The 18,812-nt window shown below is 41.9% G+C and overlaps 1 protein-coding gene across 1 annotated transcript; it reads left to right on the top strand.

The window, feature by feature from the left end:
* Positions 1 to 366: 366 nt before the first annotated feature.
* Positions 367 to 6,304, top strand: LOC119275323 (ubiquitin carboxyl-terminal hydrolase 2-like). The gene is made up of 5 exons (XM_037556147.1): positions 367 to 1,143; positions 1,926 to 2,802; positions 4,079 to 5,245; positions 5,325 to 5,492; positions 5,639 to 6,304. The coding sequence occupies exons 1-3, from the start codon at positions 375 to 377 to the stop codon at positions 4,596 to 4,598; spliced, it is 2,166 nt and encodes a 721-aa protein (XP_037412044.1). The 5' UTR covers positions 367 to 374; the 3' UTR covers positions 4,599 to 5,245; positions 5,325 to 5,492; positions 5,639 to 6,304.
* Positions 6,305 to 18,812: the final 12,508 nt, after the last annotated feature.

The raw sequence follows: 18,812 nt of genomic DNA, 5'->3' as shown, positions 1-18,812 counted from the left end.
TGATCTCACCGAGCAGCGGGCGGTGAGACGGACTTGCCTTCTGCCTAAGTGCAAGACGACCTGGAATGGCGACGAAGGGATGATGAAGTGCATAGACTGCTCCAAGTTCTTTTGCTCTGGGTGGTCGGTGGAGAGGGAAAGTCCGCAGGGACATGCGATGAACCGAATTTGGGATACTGCTTCTTGTGTGCACGCCTTATGAGGCTCACTGACTGGACCAAAGATGGCTATCGAGTGGCGGCCAGAAAGGAAAAGGATCAGCAAGGGCTGGGGGATAGCGTTGCAAAGGATGGCTGGGGAACGGGGTCCGGCATTGCAAAGGGCGAGTGGGAACCAGAGAGTCAGAGACTAGCTATTCAAAGGATGAGTCCGCCATGGAGCCAGCTAGCCTTGCAAATGATCTATGTGCCACCGCTAGAAAGGATGACTGGCAAAGGGTGCCCAGCATTGCAATGGACGATGATGCGTCTGGGTATGCTAATGGCGATGGTTACGTTATCAGAGGGATACCGAACCTTGGGCAAACATGTTACATGAATGCAACGCTGCAGTGCCTCCTTGCCCTTGGTAAGCTGAGGACAATGATTCAAAGTCCGGCTGCTCATTTGGGGAGCATTGGTCTGCACCTGCAGCAGTTTTTCCAAGAGACACTTGTGAATGATGCCAGACACACGCTGAACCCACGGATGATACTGCAAGCTATGCATGAGCATTATCCGAATCGGTTCTTGGTCTGGAATATGGAAGACAGCCATGAGTTCCTTATGTCTTTATTCAATGCTGTGGATGCGGAGGTGGAGCAGCAAAACAGAATGCATGTCTTGAAAGGGGGTGAAGTATTCCCTACACTTAACGTTTCTCTTTTCAGAGGCCAGCTGTTCGAGACAACGTCCTGCCAAAGATGCTGGTATAATGATACTAAAACCGTTGATTTCGGTGAACTCTATTTGTCACTTCCAGAGAAGGATCCTCCAGCCAGAAGCGTTGCATCAACACCAAGGAACAAAAGCCACGGATCTCAAACTGACAAGAGTGATGGGGATAATAAGATGCAAACAGCTGCTCCAGGCAGCACTTCTCAGTTTCCCGGTTCAGGATTGGGAGATGGGGCAATGGAGAAAACCCCCAGGCCTTTGCAAGTTGGTAAGTTTATGCGCTCCTGTACTCAACTTAAAAGCAATGGTGAACATCTGAGATCATACAACTTTTGAGGAAAGAATGCAGGAACATGCGGAATTGTGTGATCTACTAGTATTATTTGCTATTTCTCTGAAAACAAGCAAATGGTACTTTTTGGAATGGAGCTTCATTACTAGCTAAGTAGAGAACTGTTATTGACGTTTTACACATGGATAAAAGAAATAGCAGGAAAATCTTTTTGGGTGGCTACATAAAATCCAACAGGATGTTTCAGCAGTCTTTAACATGGCAAAGGTGTTCACCGTAGCGTAGTAGTTCAAACTGCCATGGGAAGACCAGGGTCTTGAGTCCTTACCATCATACAGTAGGTGTTATTCCAAATGGTTGGTCAACTTAAGCGTGTTTGGATACCGTCGAAAAAAATAAACAGCTTAAAGTGTGCACAACTGTTATGATGGTGATTGTTGTGGACGTTTTACACATGGATAGAAGAAATAGCAGGAAAACCTTTGGGGTGGCTACATAAAATCCGACAGGATGTTTCTGCGGTCTTTAACATGGCAAAGGTGTTCATGTAGTGTAGTAGTTCAAACTGCCATGGGAAGCCCAGGGTCTTGAGTTCTTACCATCATACAGTTGGTGTCATTCCAAATGGTTGGTTAACTTAAGCGTGTTTGGATACTGTCGAAAAAGATAAACAGCTTAAAGTGTGCACAATAAGTGCTTCTGGTTGCATGGTCTTGCTAATGCAGATAATGCTAAGCCCTGTATGTTTGAATCTGCAGATTCTAGCGAAGTGAAGGATGTTGTACACAGTCATATGCAGACTCAGAAGAATGATGTCCCAATAGAAATTTTGGATTTCATTCCTGACTTATTTGATGACACTGAAAGAATGGAGGAAGCAACAACAGATTCTCGGAATCCAGAAGATAAGGAGACGACTTACTCAGTAAAAGTTACTGCCAAAGATAAGGGGGAAGCTCAGAGCAGTGATATTGTTAATGATGAGGCCAAACATATGAACTCTCTTGGGTCGATTGAGGACTGCCTGGAACTGTTTGCCCATCGAGTGAAGGAACGTTGTGAGAACTGTTCCAAGGTTGCTGAACAGATCATGGCAAGCACCAATATAAATACGACTGTTGATGGAGATCAGACTGAGCTGTCAGGCAGGAAAACATGCCCAAGTGAGCGATCTAGTGACTGTAATAACTTGTCCGTAGAATCTCCAAGAAGGAAACCATATCATTCAGATGTACATGATCAAGTTATACTCTCTGAAAACATAACTACTGAAGAAATCACTTCAGGGACGAGCTGTGGTGAAAAAGGTGAAAGTGATCAAGGTGTACAAGAAGCTGGGCTTCCAACTGATAAACAGACTGACCTGTTCAGTGCCCAGGATAGTCCGGATACCAGCACTCAAAATCAGGCTTGTGCGAAGCAGGCAATGCTGGATGATCATACTGCCCAAAAAATGGAGGAAAACCAAAATGAGCAGAAAGATGGCAACGGTTGTGCAATTCAAACACAGTTGATTAACAAGTTACCACCTGTATTGATTATTCCATTTAAGAGATACAGAAATGATCTGTCTAAACTGAGAGGACATGTGAGCTTTAAGGAGATTCTTCATCTTGGACCATTCATGGACCCCAGGTACCGACTTCTCACGTTTCTACACAGTCATATCTTATACCTTTCTTCTATGTCAGTTCTGATAAGTTTCCGATCTTTATCAGTAAGACAATAACTACTTTGTTTCATAGTTTCTTCCTACTAGCAATAGAATGCCTTCTCTTTGAAAGAAAAATTAAGAGCTTCAAAAGACACTGGCATTGTAGATCAAAGGATCATTCAGATATTACATTTTTTATGATGTTGGCACACATGGTGGTAATTTCCTGGCATGATCATCTCAATTTTCCTTATCAGAGTTAGGTTAGGATATCTTCACTCTTGTTTCTCACTGGCAGAGTAACATGAGTTAGATTAAAGAAATGCAACAAAACCAGCGTTATAGTTACCAGCGAAAGATTTGTTATGCATATCAGCAAGACAACTTAAGGGAATGTTTGGATTATTCCCAAGGTTGCCCTACTAGAAGATTGGCTAGCCAAAATATTGGTTTAGGTTTCGGTTGCCCATGAGTTGGCCAACACTGGCTAGAAAAATAAATTAAACTTGGCAGCCATCCAAACATGACCAATTTTTTTTACATGGCCAGAAAATTAATCGGGTACACTTTGGTCACAATCAAGACATACATACCCTAAAGCTGCATCAGTGTAAACTGCATTCCCTCCGACGGCATTGTTAATTTGTAGAACATGCATACAATGTTAATTTGTGCTTTTGAACACAATGTGTATAGACATATTTTAGAGTGTAGATTCACTCATTTTGCTCCATATGTAGTCCATATTGGAATCTCTAAAAGGGCTTATATTTAGGAACGGAGGGAGTAGTTTTTTGTATACGATATCATAACATTTGGATACATATCAGCTGTACTGGCTGTCTGCCACAAACTCTATTCAACATAGCAGTGTATCGCCAGCGAAGTTATTGTTATGTTTTAAAGTTATCATATCATGAAACATTATTATGGTAACACTTTTTTTGTCTGTTGGTGGTTACGCTGAAACCAGTGACCTTTTATTTTTGTTGAAGTTTCTATGGGTAATTATAATTCTGGATTAGTATTTTTAGTGTTGGATGGATATACATCTTGCAGCGTCTGGTTTACAACTTGACATCACTATGGCCTTAATTTCTTGGTATTCCAATTAGTTACATAATCAGTTTACCCTATTATTTTCTTTATCTGATACAGTATGCATTTTGTAGTTTTCAAGAAAGGCATGCCATCAGTTTCTTGCTAACTTAAATCCTTACATATTGTTTAACTAACTTGATTTTCTCTTTCCTTCAGTTCCGAGGAGAAAGACAATTCCAGGTACCGTCTAGTTGGTGTCATTGAGCACCGTGGTGACAACTTGCATACAGGGCATTATGTTGCTTATGTGCGGGGGGCAGGTCTCAAGCATCGGAGCAGTGGTTCTTCCTCATGGATTTGCGCAGATGACCGCAACATCAAGGAAATCTCCATAGAACAAGTTGTCAGGTGTGAGGCGTACATTCTTTTCTACGAGAGGATAGAGGAGGGTGAGACAAGAGACAAGGAGGTGGATGACATGGTGGAAGACAAGGACGAAGGTGACAGACCCTTCCTCACCGAGGGACCCAGCGAGCTCTGTGATGATTTGCTTCTCAATATATTCTCCCGACTTGAACACCGAACAGCCATCCGTGTGTCGTCATTGAGCCGTCTTGGAACAGAGAGTGGGACATTCATTTGCAGTCAAATAGTTACTATGTTGGTGAGAATTCCTTTCTTCCATGTGAGATGCTACAAATGCTGGAAAGCCAAGAAGCCAATGGGAATCGGTTAGACATTCTATGTCTTGTGATTGAATCAAAGGATATGTCTGAGAAGCTGTTCAGGCGATGCCTCGAATGCATTGCTCGTTCTGGAATCAAGGATCTATATCTTGAGCGTCGGCCACCATGCTTGGCTTTACGGTTCAGTTTCCCAAGAGCAAGCAAGCAGCTTGTGCGCCTGTCTCTTCGAGGATTAACCCTGGCAAACTCTTCAAGATATTTCAAGAGATGCAAGGACTTCTGTGAATTGGTTGCTATCAAACTGTGGGGCGTTACAGTAAGTGACTGGACATTGAGAAAAAATTTAGCCAAGTGTCCGGCTCTGCGAGTGCTAGAGCTGGGTTATTGCCATCACCTTGAGCGCATAAGTGATTCTGTTTCTGGACTCAAACTCCTTAACATAACTGTGGTGGAGTGTAGTGGTGTCGATTCGATTGACCTGCGATTGGTTCCAGATCTTCTGTCGGTTTCTTTCAGTGGATGTTACCTCACCAGTTTGTACTTTCCGCCAGATGCAGAAATCAGCAAGCTCTACTTCTGCTATACAAGGACCGGAGACCAATTATGCTCCCAAGGATTGTTATCAAACATGTTCAGCAAGTGCACCCTGAACTCCACTGCCTTGAGTACTCTAACCATCTGCAGCAATAGTCTGAAGGTATGTTTTTTTGGTAATTGGCTGTGCTGTTCAATGTTGAATGTTACTAAACTGTTCACTAACCAAGTGACATCGTTAGGTGGTGACTTGCTTGAGCGAACCGCACAAAATGGCTATAGACTGGTCTTTCCAGAATGTCCGAGAACTTCAAATCGTGATGTTTGAACAGAGTCGGGACAATCTTGCGTCCTTTACTTACCTCCTGCAAAATGGGCAATTCAATATGCTTCAGAGACTTTTTGTGGAGGTAATTCTTAGCCTTTCATGCATATATGGCTATCCTTTCATCGTAACTCATAGAAATTAAAACTTCAGTGTACTGTCCTAATCTGAGTTTCAGAAGCTGTAGATTTGTTTAAAATGTTCTTAATAATGATAAATTCGTTGTTGCAGCTCCCAGCAAAGAGAGGTGTAACTCCATCGCAGCTTGGCAGTCATGTGGTAGTGTCAGAGCGTGTCCTACATAAACTCAAACTGATCAAACTGACCAATTTCTCCTGGAATGAAGCCGAGATATATTTGCTGCTTCTGCTTTTAAAGATATCTTCTTCACTGGACAAGATAGTTGTAGTGTTTTCTGCTGGAAGCACAGAGGAGCAAGACCAGCACAGCCTGCCCTGGTTGCATGACTCTGACATTGAGCTAATCATAAGCCTTTTGGATAGTGGGAAGTTAATCCTGAAAAATCACCTTGATTATGATTATATAAAGCATGGAGGATCAGGACTTATCTTTCCCGTGGCAGCCCATGGGGAGATCTACCGGCAGCCCTGATGCATGCATGCCTGGTATTCTACCCACCAATCAATCAGAAGGGTCCTGACAAAAGAAGCAGAAGGGTGAGATTAGAAAGCATTGTTTTGATGCCAAGTGTACCATTGCGCTTGCAGTAGGCAGTAGTTTGTTGCGTAGTCAGCTGGAGAGAACCATTTTTTCTGTTCATTGAACAGAGTAATTTTTGTCAGAACGACATTGGATAGGTTGGACACTGAATACCCTACCTTTTTGTTAGAACAACATTGTATAGGTAGGAGAACAGTGAATACTTTTTGTGATGGGCAGCATTCTGCGACTAGATATACCCCTGAAAATAATAAGCATGTAGAGTTCTGAACTTTCTTTTTTCTGGATCGGGAGCATGCTTTGAGAACGTGCTGCCTTACTGAAGAACTTTTTTTTTTAGAAAAGGAGGATTACCCCCGGCCTCTGCATCTGGGCGATGCATGCAACCATTTTATTAATTATTCTCAGCGACCTTACAAAGCATTACATCAGTAAGCCTGAAGCCACCATCTAGGTGACACCTGTCGCTACTCCTATCCCCTTGATGCAGGGGTGCCAAGTGTCCTAGCCTAATACCAAACAGACATCGCACCAAAACCTAACATCTAATGCCGAATGCCCCATCCCAGCCACATGCCGGGAATGGGTCACACACCGGTCCGGCACACTCACCGAGGCTATCGCCGCCGTCATTCACCTAACCATCTTCAGAGCAGGTACTGACGCAAAGACCTTGCCAGGTTAGTTGTCGACGCGACCATGGCGCAGACAGCGCCACCGCCCTGCGCGAGGCCGTCACGCCACGTCCAGTGCCGAGACCCCGCTGCTCCATGCCATCGAGACCCGCCGCCGTCGACGCGAGAGAAGGCACGCCACACCACCTCACGCCTCTTCCACCCGGCGCCGCTCCACAAACGATGGCCCCAAGAGGGAACACAATACCACAACGCCGCCATCGTCCGATCCAGTGATCTTAGGATTTCTCCTGGAGCGGCACAATCAGGTTGACGATAGTTTCTTGACGATGCCTTCATCAAGGTAACGACGTAGACGCCGCCATCGCCCGCCATGACCGGAGTCGGCTCGGTTTTCACCGGCGACTATATCTCCCCAACTCGCCGCCGGTGCTAATAGTGGGATCCAAGATCCATCACTACCAGCCTGGCCAACCGCCTTCGGTGGAGAAGGCAGCCACCACCACCATGCCCGGGCCAAGAGATCCGGACGTCCTTGTGCCGCAAAGATTACCTCGGGGGATCTCCTCTTGCCGTTGTCGAGACGAGGCGCAGCCGCAATGGGTCTCGATCTAAACCCCTCGGGCCCAGATCGGATCTCATCACAGCCAAAATCTCATCCGCCAACGGCCGCCGGAGATCTCCTGGCCACCGCCAATCCGATGCGCACTGCCGTTGGAGGAGGAGGGAGATGGACGCTCGCTGCCCCCACGCGTTACCGCCGGCCGAGGACTGTGCCGCCGCCGCCTCACCATAGGGGCTTCGCCCCGTGACATCCTCAGCGACGGCGGCGGTAGTGGGAGGCGATGGAGGGGGAGGGCTGAGGGTGGTGTGGACGAGGACTCCCCGGGGACGGCGCGGCGCCGCCTAATGCGTCCATTTTGCATCATGCTTTTATATCAATATTTATTGCATTATGGGCTGTTATTATACATTATGTCTCAATACTTATGGCTATTCTCTCTTATTTTACAAGGTTTACCATGAAGAGGGGGAATGCCGACAGCTGGAATTCTGGTTGGAGAAGGAGCAAATATTGGAAACCTATTCTACACAGCTCCAAAAATCCTGAAACTCCACGGAAGCTATTTTTGGAATTAATAAGAATTATTGAGCGAAGAAAACACCAGAGGGGGCCCACACCCTTGCCAAGAGGGTGGGGGCGCGCCCCCTGTCTCCTGGGCCCCCTGGTGGCCCTCCGGTGCCCATCTTCTGCTATATGAAGACTTTTACCCTGAAAAAAAATCAGAAGCAAGCTTACGGGACAAAACTCCGCCGCTACGAGGCGGAACCTTGGCGAAACCAATCTAGGGCTCCGGTGGAGCTATTCTGCCAGGGAAACTTCCCTCCGGGAGGGGGAAATCATCACAATCGTCATCACCAACGATCCTCTCATCAGGAGGGGGTCAATCTCCATCAACATCTTCACCAGCACCATCTCCTCTCAAAACCCTAATTCATTTCTTGTATCAAAACCACAAATTGATACATGTGGGTTGCTAGTAGTGTTGATTACTCATTGTAGTTGATGCTAATTGGTTTACTTGGTGGAAGATCATATGTTCAGATCCTTAATGCATATTAATACTCCTATGATCATGAACATGAATATGCTTTGTGAGTAGTTACGTTTGTTCCTGAGGACATGGGTGAAGTCTTGCTATTAGTAGTCATGTGAATTTGGTATTCGTTCGATATTTTGATGAGATGTATGTTGTCTCTCCTCTAGTGGTGTTATGTGAACGTCGACTACATGACACTTCACCATTATTTGGGCCTAGAGGAAGGCATTGGGAAGTAATAAGTAGATGATGGGTTGCTAGAGAGACAGAAGCTTAAACCCTAGTTTATGCGTTGCTTCGTAAGGGGCTGATTTGGACCCATTAGTTTCATGATATGGTTAGGTTTACCTTAATACTTCTTTTTTAGTTGCGGATGCTTGCAATAGGGGTTAATCATAAGTGGGATGCTTGTCCAAGTAAGGGTAGTACCCAAGCACCGGTCCACCCACATATCAAATTATCAAAGTACCGAACGCGAATCATATGAGCATGATGAAAACTAGCTTGACGATATTCCCATGTGTTCTCGGGAGCGCTTTTCCTATTATAAGAAATTGTCCAGGCTTGTCCTTTGATACAAAAAGGATTGGGCCACCTTGCTGCACTTTATTTACTTTCATTGCTTGTTACCCGTTACAAATTATCTTATCACAAAACTATCTATTACCTATAATCTTAGTGCTTGCAGAGAATACCTTACTGAAAACCACTTGTCATTTTCTTCTGCTCCTCGTTGGGTTCGACACTCTTACTTACGGAAAGGACTACGATAGATCCCCTATACTTGTGGGTCATCAAGACTCTTTTCTGGCGCCGTTGCCGGGGAGTGAAGCGCCTTTGGTGAGTGGAACTTGGTAAGGAAACATTTATATAGTGTGCTGAAATTTTCTGTCACTTGTTACTATGGAAACTAATCCTTTGAGGGGCTTGTTCGGGGTATCTTCACCCCGACCAGTAGAGCAAAGAGTTGCTCCTCAATCTACTGAACCTACTGAAAATATTTACTTTGAGATTCCTTCGGGTATGATAGAGAAACTACTAGCTAATCCCTTTGCAGGAGATGGAACATTGCATCCCCATTTACACCTTATCTTTGTGGATGAAGTTTGTGGATTATTTAAGCTTGCAGGTATTCCCGATGATGTTGTCAAAAGGAAGGTCTTCTCTTTATCTTTGAAGGGAGATGCATTGACATGGTATAGGCTATCTGATGATACGTGATCTTGGAATTATAAACGATTGAAGTTGGAATTTCACCAGAAGTTCTATCCTATGCATCTTGTTCATCGTGATCGTAATTACATATATAATTTCTGGCCTCGCGAATGAGAAAGCATAGCTCAAGCTTGGGGGAGGCTTAAGTCAATGTTATATTCATGCCCCAATCATGAGCTCTCAAGAGAAATGATTATTCAAAACGTTTATGCTCGACTTTCTCTCAATGATCGCACCATGCTCGATACTTCCTGTGCTGGTTCTTATATGCTGAAGACTACTGAAATCAAGTGGGATTTATTGGAAAGAATTAAATGCAACTCTGAAGATTGGGGTTCAGACGATGGTAAGGAGTCAGGTATAACACCTAAGTTTGATTGTGTTAAATCTTTTATGGATACCGATGCTTTTCGTGGATTTAGCGCTAAGTATGGACTTGACTCTGAGATAGTAGCTGCTTTTTGTGAATCTTTTGCTAGTCACGTTGATCTCCCTAAGGAGAAGTGATTTAAATATAATCCTCCCATTGAAGTAAAAGTAGTTGCACCTATTACAGTTGAAGAAAATACTGTCACTTATAATGATCCTATTGTTCCTACTAGTTATGTTGAGAAACCACCTTTTACTGTTAGGATAAAGGATCATGCTAAAACCTCAACTGTTATTCGTAAGAGTAATACTAGAACTTATACACCTCCTGAGCAAATCAAAGTTGAACCTAGTATTGCTATGGTTAAAGATCTCTTGGATGATAATTTAGATGGGCATGTTATTTAGTTTTGTGAACAGGCTGCTAGACCAGATGCTAAGATGCATAGACCTGTTGTAGGCATGCCTGTTATTTCTGTTAAAATAGGAGATCATTGTTATCATGGCTTATGTGATATTGGTGCTAGTGCTAGTGCAATACCCTTTGACTTATATACATAAGTTATGCATGATATTGCACCTGCTGAAATAGAAGATATTGATGTTACTATTAAGCTTGCCAATAGGGACACCATTAAGCCAGTTGGGATTGTTAGAGATGTTGAAGTCTTGTGTGGGAAGGTTAAATATCCTGCTGATTTTCTTGTTCTTGGTTCCCCACAAGATGACTTTTGTCTCATTATTTTTGGTAGACCCTTCTTGAATACTGTTAATGCTAGGATTGATTGGAAAAAGGATGTTGTTACAATTGGCTTAGGGGATATGTCTGATGAGTTTAATTTTGTTAAGTTTCGTAGACAACCCCGTTATAAAGAATCACCTAAGGATGAGATTATTGGTCTTGCTTCTATTGTTGTGCCTCCTACTGATCCGTTAGAACAATATTTGTTATACCATGGAAATGATATGTTTATGAATGAAAGAAGAGAAATAGATGAAGTATTCCTTCAACAGGGTCCTATTCTGAAACACAACTTGCCTGTTGAAATCCTAGGGGACCCCCCTCCACCCAAGGGTGATCCCGTGTTTGAGCTCAGACCATTACCTGATAATCTTAAGTATGCTTATCTTGATGAAAAGAAAATATATCGTGTTATTATTAGTGCTAACCTTTCAGAGCAAGAAGAAGAAAGATTATTGAAAACTCTGAAGAAGCACCGTGCTGCTATTGGATATACTCTGGATGATCTTAAGGGCATTAGTCCCACTCTATGTCAACACAAAATAAAAATGGAGAAAGATGTCAAACCAGTTAGAGATCCTCAACGACGGCTAAACCCTAAGATGAAAGAAGTGGTAAGAAAGGAGATACTAAAGCTCCTTGAGGAAGGTATAATTTATCCCGTTGCTGATAGTGATTGGGTAAGTCCTGTCCATTGTGTATCTAAGAAGGGAGGTATTACTGTCGTTCCTAATGATAAAGATGAATTGTTCCCGCAAAGAATTATTACAGGTTATAGGATGGTAATTGATTTCTGTAAATTAAATAAGGCTACTAAGAAAGATCATTACCCTTTACCTTTTGTTGATCAAATGCTAGAAAGACTATCCAAATATACACATTTTTGCTTTCTAGATGGTTATTCTGGTTTCTCTCAAATACCTGTGTCAGCGGAGGATCAATCAAAAACTACTTTTACCTGCCCTTTCGGTACATTTGCTTATAGACGTATGCCTTTTGGTTTATGTAATGCACCCGCTACCTTTCAAAGATGCATGATGGCTATATTCTCTGACTTTTGTGAAAAGATTTGTGAGGTATTCATGGATGACTTCTCCGTTTATGGATCCTCTTTTGATGATTGCTTGAGCAACCTTGATCGAGTTTTGCAGAGATGTGAAGACACTAGCCTCGTCTTGAATTGGGAAAAGTGCCACTTTATGGTTAATGAAGTTATTGTCTTGGGGCATAAGATTTCCGAGAGAGGTATTGAAGTTGATAAAGCTAAAGTTGATGCTATTGAAAAGATGCCATGTCCCAAGGACATAAAAGGTATAAGAAGTTTCCTTGGTCATGCCGGTTTTTATAGGAGGTTCATTAAGGACTTTTCTAAAATCTCCAGGCCTCTAACTAATTTATTGCAAAAGATATTCCTTTTGTCTTTGATGATGATTGTGTAGAAGCATTTGAAATACTTAAGAAAGCTTTGATCACTGCACCTATTGTTCAGCCACCTGATTGGAATTTACCCTTTGAAATTATGTGTGATGCTAGTGATTATGCTGTAGGTGCTGTTGTAGGGCAAAGAGTTGATAAGAAATTGAATGTCATCCAGTATGCTAGTAAAGCTCTTGATACTGCCCAGAGAAATTATGCTACTACTGAAAAAGAGTTCTTAGCAGTTGTATTTGCTTGTGATAAGTTCAGACCTTACATTGTTGATTCCAAAGTTACTATTCACAGTGATCATGCTGCTACTAAATATCTTATGGAAAAGAAAGATGCTAAGCCTAGACTCATTAAATGGGTTCTCTTGCTCCAAGAATTTGATTTGCATATTATTGATAGAAAGGGGGCTGAGAACCCTGTTGCACACAACCTGTCTAGGTTAGAGAATGTTCTTGATGACCCACTACCTATTGATGATAGCTTTCCTGATGAACAATTAGCGGTCATTAATGCTTCTCGTACTGCTCCTTGGTATGCTGATTATGCTAATTACATTGTTGCTAAATTTATACCACCTAGTTTCACATACCACCAAAAGAAAAAGTTCTTTTATGATTTAAGACATTACGTCTGGGATGACCCACACCTTTATAAAGAAGGAGTAGATGGTGTTATTAGACGTTGTGTACCTGAGCATGAACAGGAACAGATCCTATGCAAGTGTCACTCTGAATCATATGGAGGACACCACGCTGGAGATAGAACTGCACATAAGGTATTGCAATCCAGTTTTTATTGGCCTACTCTCTTCAAAGATGCTCGTAAGTTTGTCTTGTCTTGTGATGAATGTCAAAGAATTGGTAATATTAGTAGACGTCAAGAAATGCCTATGAACTATTCTCTTGTTATTGAACCATTTGATGTTTGGGGCTTTGATTATATGGGACCTTTTCCTACCTCTAATGGTTACACACATATTTTAGTTGCTGTTGATTACGTTACTAAGTGGGTAGAAGTTATTCCAACTAGTAGTGCTGATCATAACACCTCTATTAAAATGCTTAAAGAAGTTATTTTTCCGAGGTTTGGAGTCCCTAGATATCTTATGGTTCACATTTTATTCATGGTGCTTTCCGTAAGATGCTTACTAAGTATGATGTTAATCATAGAATCACATCTCCTTATCACCCACAGTCTAGTGGTCAAGTAAAGTTGAGCAATAGATAGCTCAAATTAATTTTGCAAAAGACTGTCAATAGATCTAGAAAGAATTGGTCCAAGAAACTTGATGATGCATTATGGGCCTATAGAACTGCATATAAAAATCCTATGGGTATGTCTCCGTATAAGATGGTTTATGGAAAAGCATGTCACTTACCTCTTGAACTTGAACATAAAGCATATTGGGCTATTAAAGAGCTCAACTATGACTTCAAACTTGCCGGTGAGAAGAGGTTATTTGATATTAGCTCACTTGATGAATGGAGAACCCAGGCCTACGAGAATGCCAAGCTGTTCAAAGAAAAAGTTAAAAGATGGCATGACAAAAGGATACAAAAGCGTGAGTTTAACATAGGTGATTATGTGTTGTTATTCAACTCTCGTTTAAGATTTTTTGCAGGAAAACTTCTCTCCAAATGGGAAGGTCCTTACGTTATTGAGGAGGTCTATTGTTCTGGCGCCATAAAAATCAACAACTTCGAAGGCACAAGTCCGAGGGTGGTGAACGGTCAAAGAATCAAACATTATATCTCAGGTAATCCTATCAATGTTGAAACTAATATTATTGAAACCGTAACCCCAGAGGAATACATAAGGGACACTTTCCAGAATGTTTCAGACTCCAAAAAGGAATAGGTATGTGGTACGGTAAGTAAACCGACTCCAAAACAATTCTAATGGCAATTTTCCTCCGTTTTGGAATATTTAAGAATTTTGAGAAGCAAGAAGTAATCTGGGAAGGACACGAGGCCTCCACGAGGGCGGAGGGCGCGCCCACCCTTACTGGGCGTGCCCCCTATTCTAGTGGCCACCTCATGTTCCTCCCGGACTCCGTTTTCTTGCACGTTACGTATTTTGGTCGGTAAAAATTCATTATATAATCTCCCGAAGGTTTTGACCACCGTATCACGCAAATATCCTCTGTTTTCGTTTCGAGCTGTTTTTCTGACAGATCTAGAGCACCATGACGTCGCCTCCTTCAACAATGAAGACAAGGATGCTTGGCTATTGAAGATAGAGCTAAAAAGAGAAGAACCGGAGGAGATCAACAAGGATGAAGGGATCAAGAAGGCCATGGAGGATCAAGCTCCGGCGGTGGAAGAAGAAGACATCCCTCAACCTCTACCTAACCTCTTTACTCCAACTGAGATAGAAGCTTTCAAGATGATTGAGTTAGCTCGCATACAAAACAAGTATCTCACGCAGGAAAATATTTTGTTGAAGGATCATATTGTCGGACTCAAGGGCATCATCCGCAAGTTGGAGGAGCTTTTACGCTCGATGTGCGATTATCCACCATCATCATCACCACCTCCATCACCTCCGAGGACATAATCACATGGGTATGGGCACTCCCCTTGGCAACTGCCAAGCTTGGGGGAGGTGCCCCGGTATTGTATCACCATCACACTCCTATCTTTACCGTTTTACTTAGTTCGATCCTTTTAGCAATATCTTGATCTAGTACATTAAAGTTTTGGTATCAAGTAGTTTTGAGTTTTGCTTTTGATCTCTTTATGTAATCGAGTCCGTGAGCTATCTATAATAAAGATTAGTGTTGACTCAAGGGCTTTGCTATCTTGCTACGATCTTGAGAAAATAGAAAGAATAAAAAAGAAATAAAAGAGTTCATATATTGATCTTATGGATAGTAATGACTTCACATATAAAAAGTATGAGGCATAAAAGTTGTTGAGAGTTGACAAACATAGTTTTGGCCATAGTTGCAATTAATAGGAAGTAATAAGGAAAGAGAGGTTTCCACATATAAATATACTATCTTGGACATCTTTTATGATTCTGAGCATTCATTAAGTATGACATGCTAAAGAGTTGATATTGGACAAGGAAGACAACGTAATGGTTTATGTTCTCTCACATCTCAGTTAAAGTATATTATCATTGATCTTCCCAACATGTTGAGCTTGCCTTTCCCCCTCATGCTAGCCAAAAATTCCTTGCACCAAGTAGAGATACTACTTGTGCTTCCAAATATCCTTAAACCCAGTTTTGCCATGAGAGTCCACCATACCTACCTATGGATTGAGTAAGATCCTTCAAGTAAGTTGTCATGTTGCAAGCAATAAAAATTGCTCTGTAAATATGTATGACTTATTAGTGCGGAGAAAATAAGCTTTATACGATCGTGTGATATGGAAGTAATAAAATCGACGGACTTCATAATAAAGGTTCATATCACAAGTGGCAATATAAGGTGACGTTCTTTTGCATTAAGATTTTATGCATCCAACCCTAAAAGCACGTGACAACCTCTGCTTCCCTCTGCGAAGGGCCTATCTTTTACTTTATGTGTTTTACTTTATGCAAGAGTCAAGGTGATCTTCACCTTTCCCTTTTTCATTTTATCCTTTGGCAAGCACCTCATGTTAGAAAGATCCTGATATATATATATATCCAACTGGATGTAAGTTAGCATGAATTATTATTGTTGACATCACCCAAAGGTGAATACGTTGGGAGGCAACATTATAAGCCCCTATCTTTCTCAGTGTCCGATTAAAACTCATAACCACAAGTATTGCGTGAGTGTTAGCAATTGTAGAAGACTATATGGTAGTTGAGTATGTGGACTTGCTGCAAAGCTCTATTCTTGACTCTTTCCGATGTTATGATAAATTTCAATTGCTTCAATGACTGAGATTATAGTTTGTTAGTTCTCAATGAAGTTTCTGAACCATACTTGACATTGTGAATTGATTGTTACTTGAGCATAAGAAATCATTGATGACCCAAAAGTATAGGGGATCTATCGTAGTCCTTTCGATAAGTAAGAGTGTCGAACCCAACGAGAAGCAGAAGGAAATGATAAGCGGTTTTCAGCAAGGTATTCCTTGCAAGTACTGAAATAAGTGGTAACAGATAGTTTTGTGATAAGATAAATTGTAACGAGCAACAAGTAACAAAAGTAAATAAAGTGCAGCAAGGTGGCCCAATCCTTTTTGTAGCAAAGGACAAGCCTGGACAAACTCTTATAATAGGAAAAGCGCTCCCGAGGACACATGGGAATATCGTCAAGCTAGTTTTCATCACGCTCATATGATTCGCGTTCGGTACTTTGATAATTTGATATGTGGGTGGACCGGTGCTTGGGTGCTGTTCTTACTTGAACAAGCATCCCACTTATGATTAACCTATATTGCAAGCATCCACAACTACAACAAAAGTATTAAGGTAAACCTAACCATAGCATGAAACATATGGATCCAAATCAGCCCCTTGCGAAGCAACGCATAAACTAGGGTTTAAGCTTCTGTCACTCTAGCAACCCATCATCTACTTATTACTTCCCAATGCCTTCCTCTAGGCCCAAATAATGGTGAAGTGTTATGTAGTCGACGTTCACATTACACCACTAGAGGCTAGACAACATACATCTTATCAAAATATCGAACGAATACCAAATTCACATGACTACTAATAGCAAGACTTCTCCCTTGTCCTCAGGAACAAACGTAATTACTCACAAAGCATATTCATGTTCATAATCAGAGGGGTAATAATATGCATAAAGGATCTGAACATATGATCTTCCACCAAGTAAACCAACTAGCATCAACTACAAGGAGTAATCAACACTACTAGCAACCTACTAGCACCAATCCCGAACTTGGAGACAAGAATTGGATACAAGAGATGAACTAGGGTTTGGAGATGAGATGGTGCTGGTGAAGATGTTGATGGAGATTGCCCTCTCCTGATGAGAGGAGCGTTGGTGATGACGATGGTGATGATTTCCCCCTCCCGGAGGGAAGTGTCCCCGGCAGAACAGCTCTACCGGAGCCCTAGATTGGTTCCGCCAAGGTTCCGCCTCGTGGCGGCGGAGTCTCATCCCGAAAGGTTCTCCCTTATTTTTTTCTCATCAAAAGACTTCATATAGGAGAAGATGGACGTCGGAGAGCCAGCAGGGGGCCCACGAGGTTGGGGGGCGCGCCCAGGGGGGCGCCCCCCACCCTCGTGAGCAGGGTGTGGGCCCTCTGGCCTTCATCTTTGGCGACAATTTTTCTTTATTTATTTTAAGGTATTCCGTGGAGTTTCAGGACTTTTGGAGTTGCGCAGAATAGTCCTTCAATATTTGCTCCTTTTCCAGCCCAGAATTCCAGTTGCCGGCATTCTCCCTCTTCATGTAAACCTCGTAAAATAAGAGAGAATAGCCATAAGTATTGTGACATAACGTGAAATAACAGCCCATAATGCAATAAATATTGATATAAAAGCATGATGCAAAATGGACGTATCAACTCCCCCAAGCTTAGACCTCGCTTGTCCTCAAGTGAAAAGTCGATAACAATAAATATGTCCTCATGTTTAGAGGTAGAGGTGTCGGTCAAAAAACAAAATACGGACATGAAGGCATCGTGATTATTTCATAATAGCAACATAAATAGATTTTGTCATATGATTACTCATGTTCAAGTGATGATCTTTTCACAAAGCCAAAGTATGAGTCAGAAACCTTATTGGGCACCAACAAATTATACCCTCAGTCATTGAAGCAATTGCAATTTATCATAACATCGGAAAGAGTCTATGTCAGAGCTTAAAAGCAAGTCCACATACTCAACTATCACTTAGTCCTTCATAATTGCTAACACTCATGCAATACTTGTGGTTACGGAGTTTTAATCGGACACAGAGAAAGATAGGGGCTTATAGTTTTGCCCCACAACCTTTTACCTCAAGGGTAATGTCAACAATAATAATTCATGCTCCCCCACACCCAATTAGATATATATATCATGTTCTTTCCAACATGCTGAGCTTGCCAAAAGATAAAATGAAAAAGGAAAGGTGAAGATCACCGTGACTCTTGCATAAGATAGAGGATAATAATAAAAGATAGGCCCTTCGCTGAGGGAAGCAGAGGTTGTCATGCGCGTTTAGGGTTGATGCACAAAATCTTAATGTAAAAGAACGTCACTTTATATTGCCCCTTGTATGTGAACCTTTATTATGCAGTCCGTCGCTTTTATTGCGTCCACAACAAGTTCATACAAAGCTTATTTCTCTACACTAATAAGTCATGCATATTTAAAGAGCAATTTTTATTGCTTGCACCGATGACAACTTACTTGAAGGATCTTACTCAATCCATAGGTAGATATGGTGGACTCTCATGGCAAAACTGGTTTAAGGGTATTTGGAAGCACAAGTAGTATTTCTACTTGGTGCTGAGAATTTGGCTAGCATGAGGGGGAAGGGCAAGCTCAACACGGTAGAGGATCCATGACAACATACTCTATCTTAGATGTAAGAAAACATAACTCATTATGTTGTCTTCCTTGTCCAACATCAACTCTTTAGCATGTCATATTTTAATGAGTGCTCCCAATCATAAAAGATTTCAATGATAATATATCTATATGTGAAACCTCTCTTTCCTTATTACTTCCTATTAATTGCAATGATGACCAAAGCTATATTTGCCAACTCCCAACAACTTTTAATCATCATACTGTTTCTATGTGAAGTCATTACTTTCACTAAGATCAATA

This window comes from Triticum dicoccoides, chromosome 3B (assembly GCF_002162155.2).
Source record: "Triticum dicoccoides isolate Atlit2015 ecotype Zavitan chromosome 3B, WEW_v2.0, whole genome shotgun sequence".
NCBI lineage: Eukaryota > Viridiplantae > Streptophyta > Magnoliopsida > Poales > Poaceae > Triticum > Triticum dicoccoides.
The sequence above is the reverse complement of the archived record's forward strand: the minus strand, read 5'-3'. Positions and strand labels throughout refer to the sequence as shown.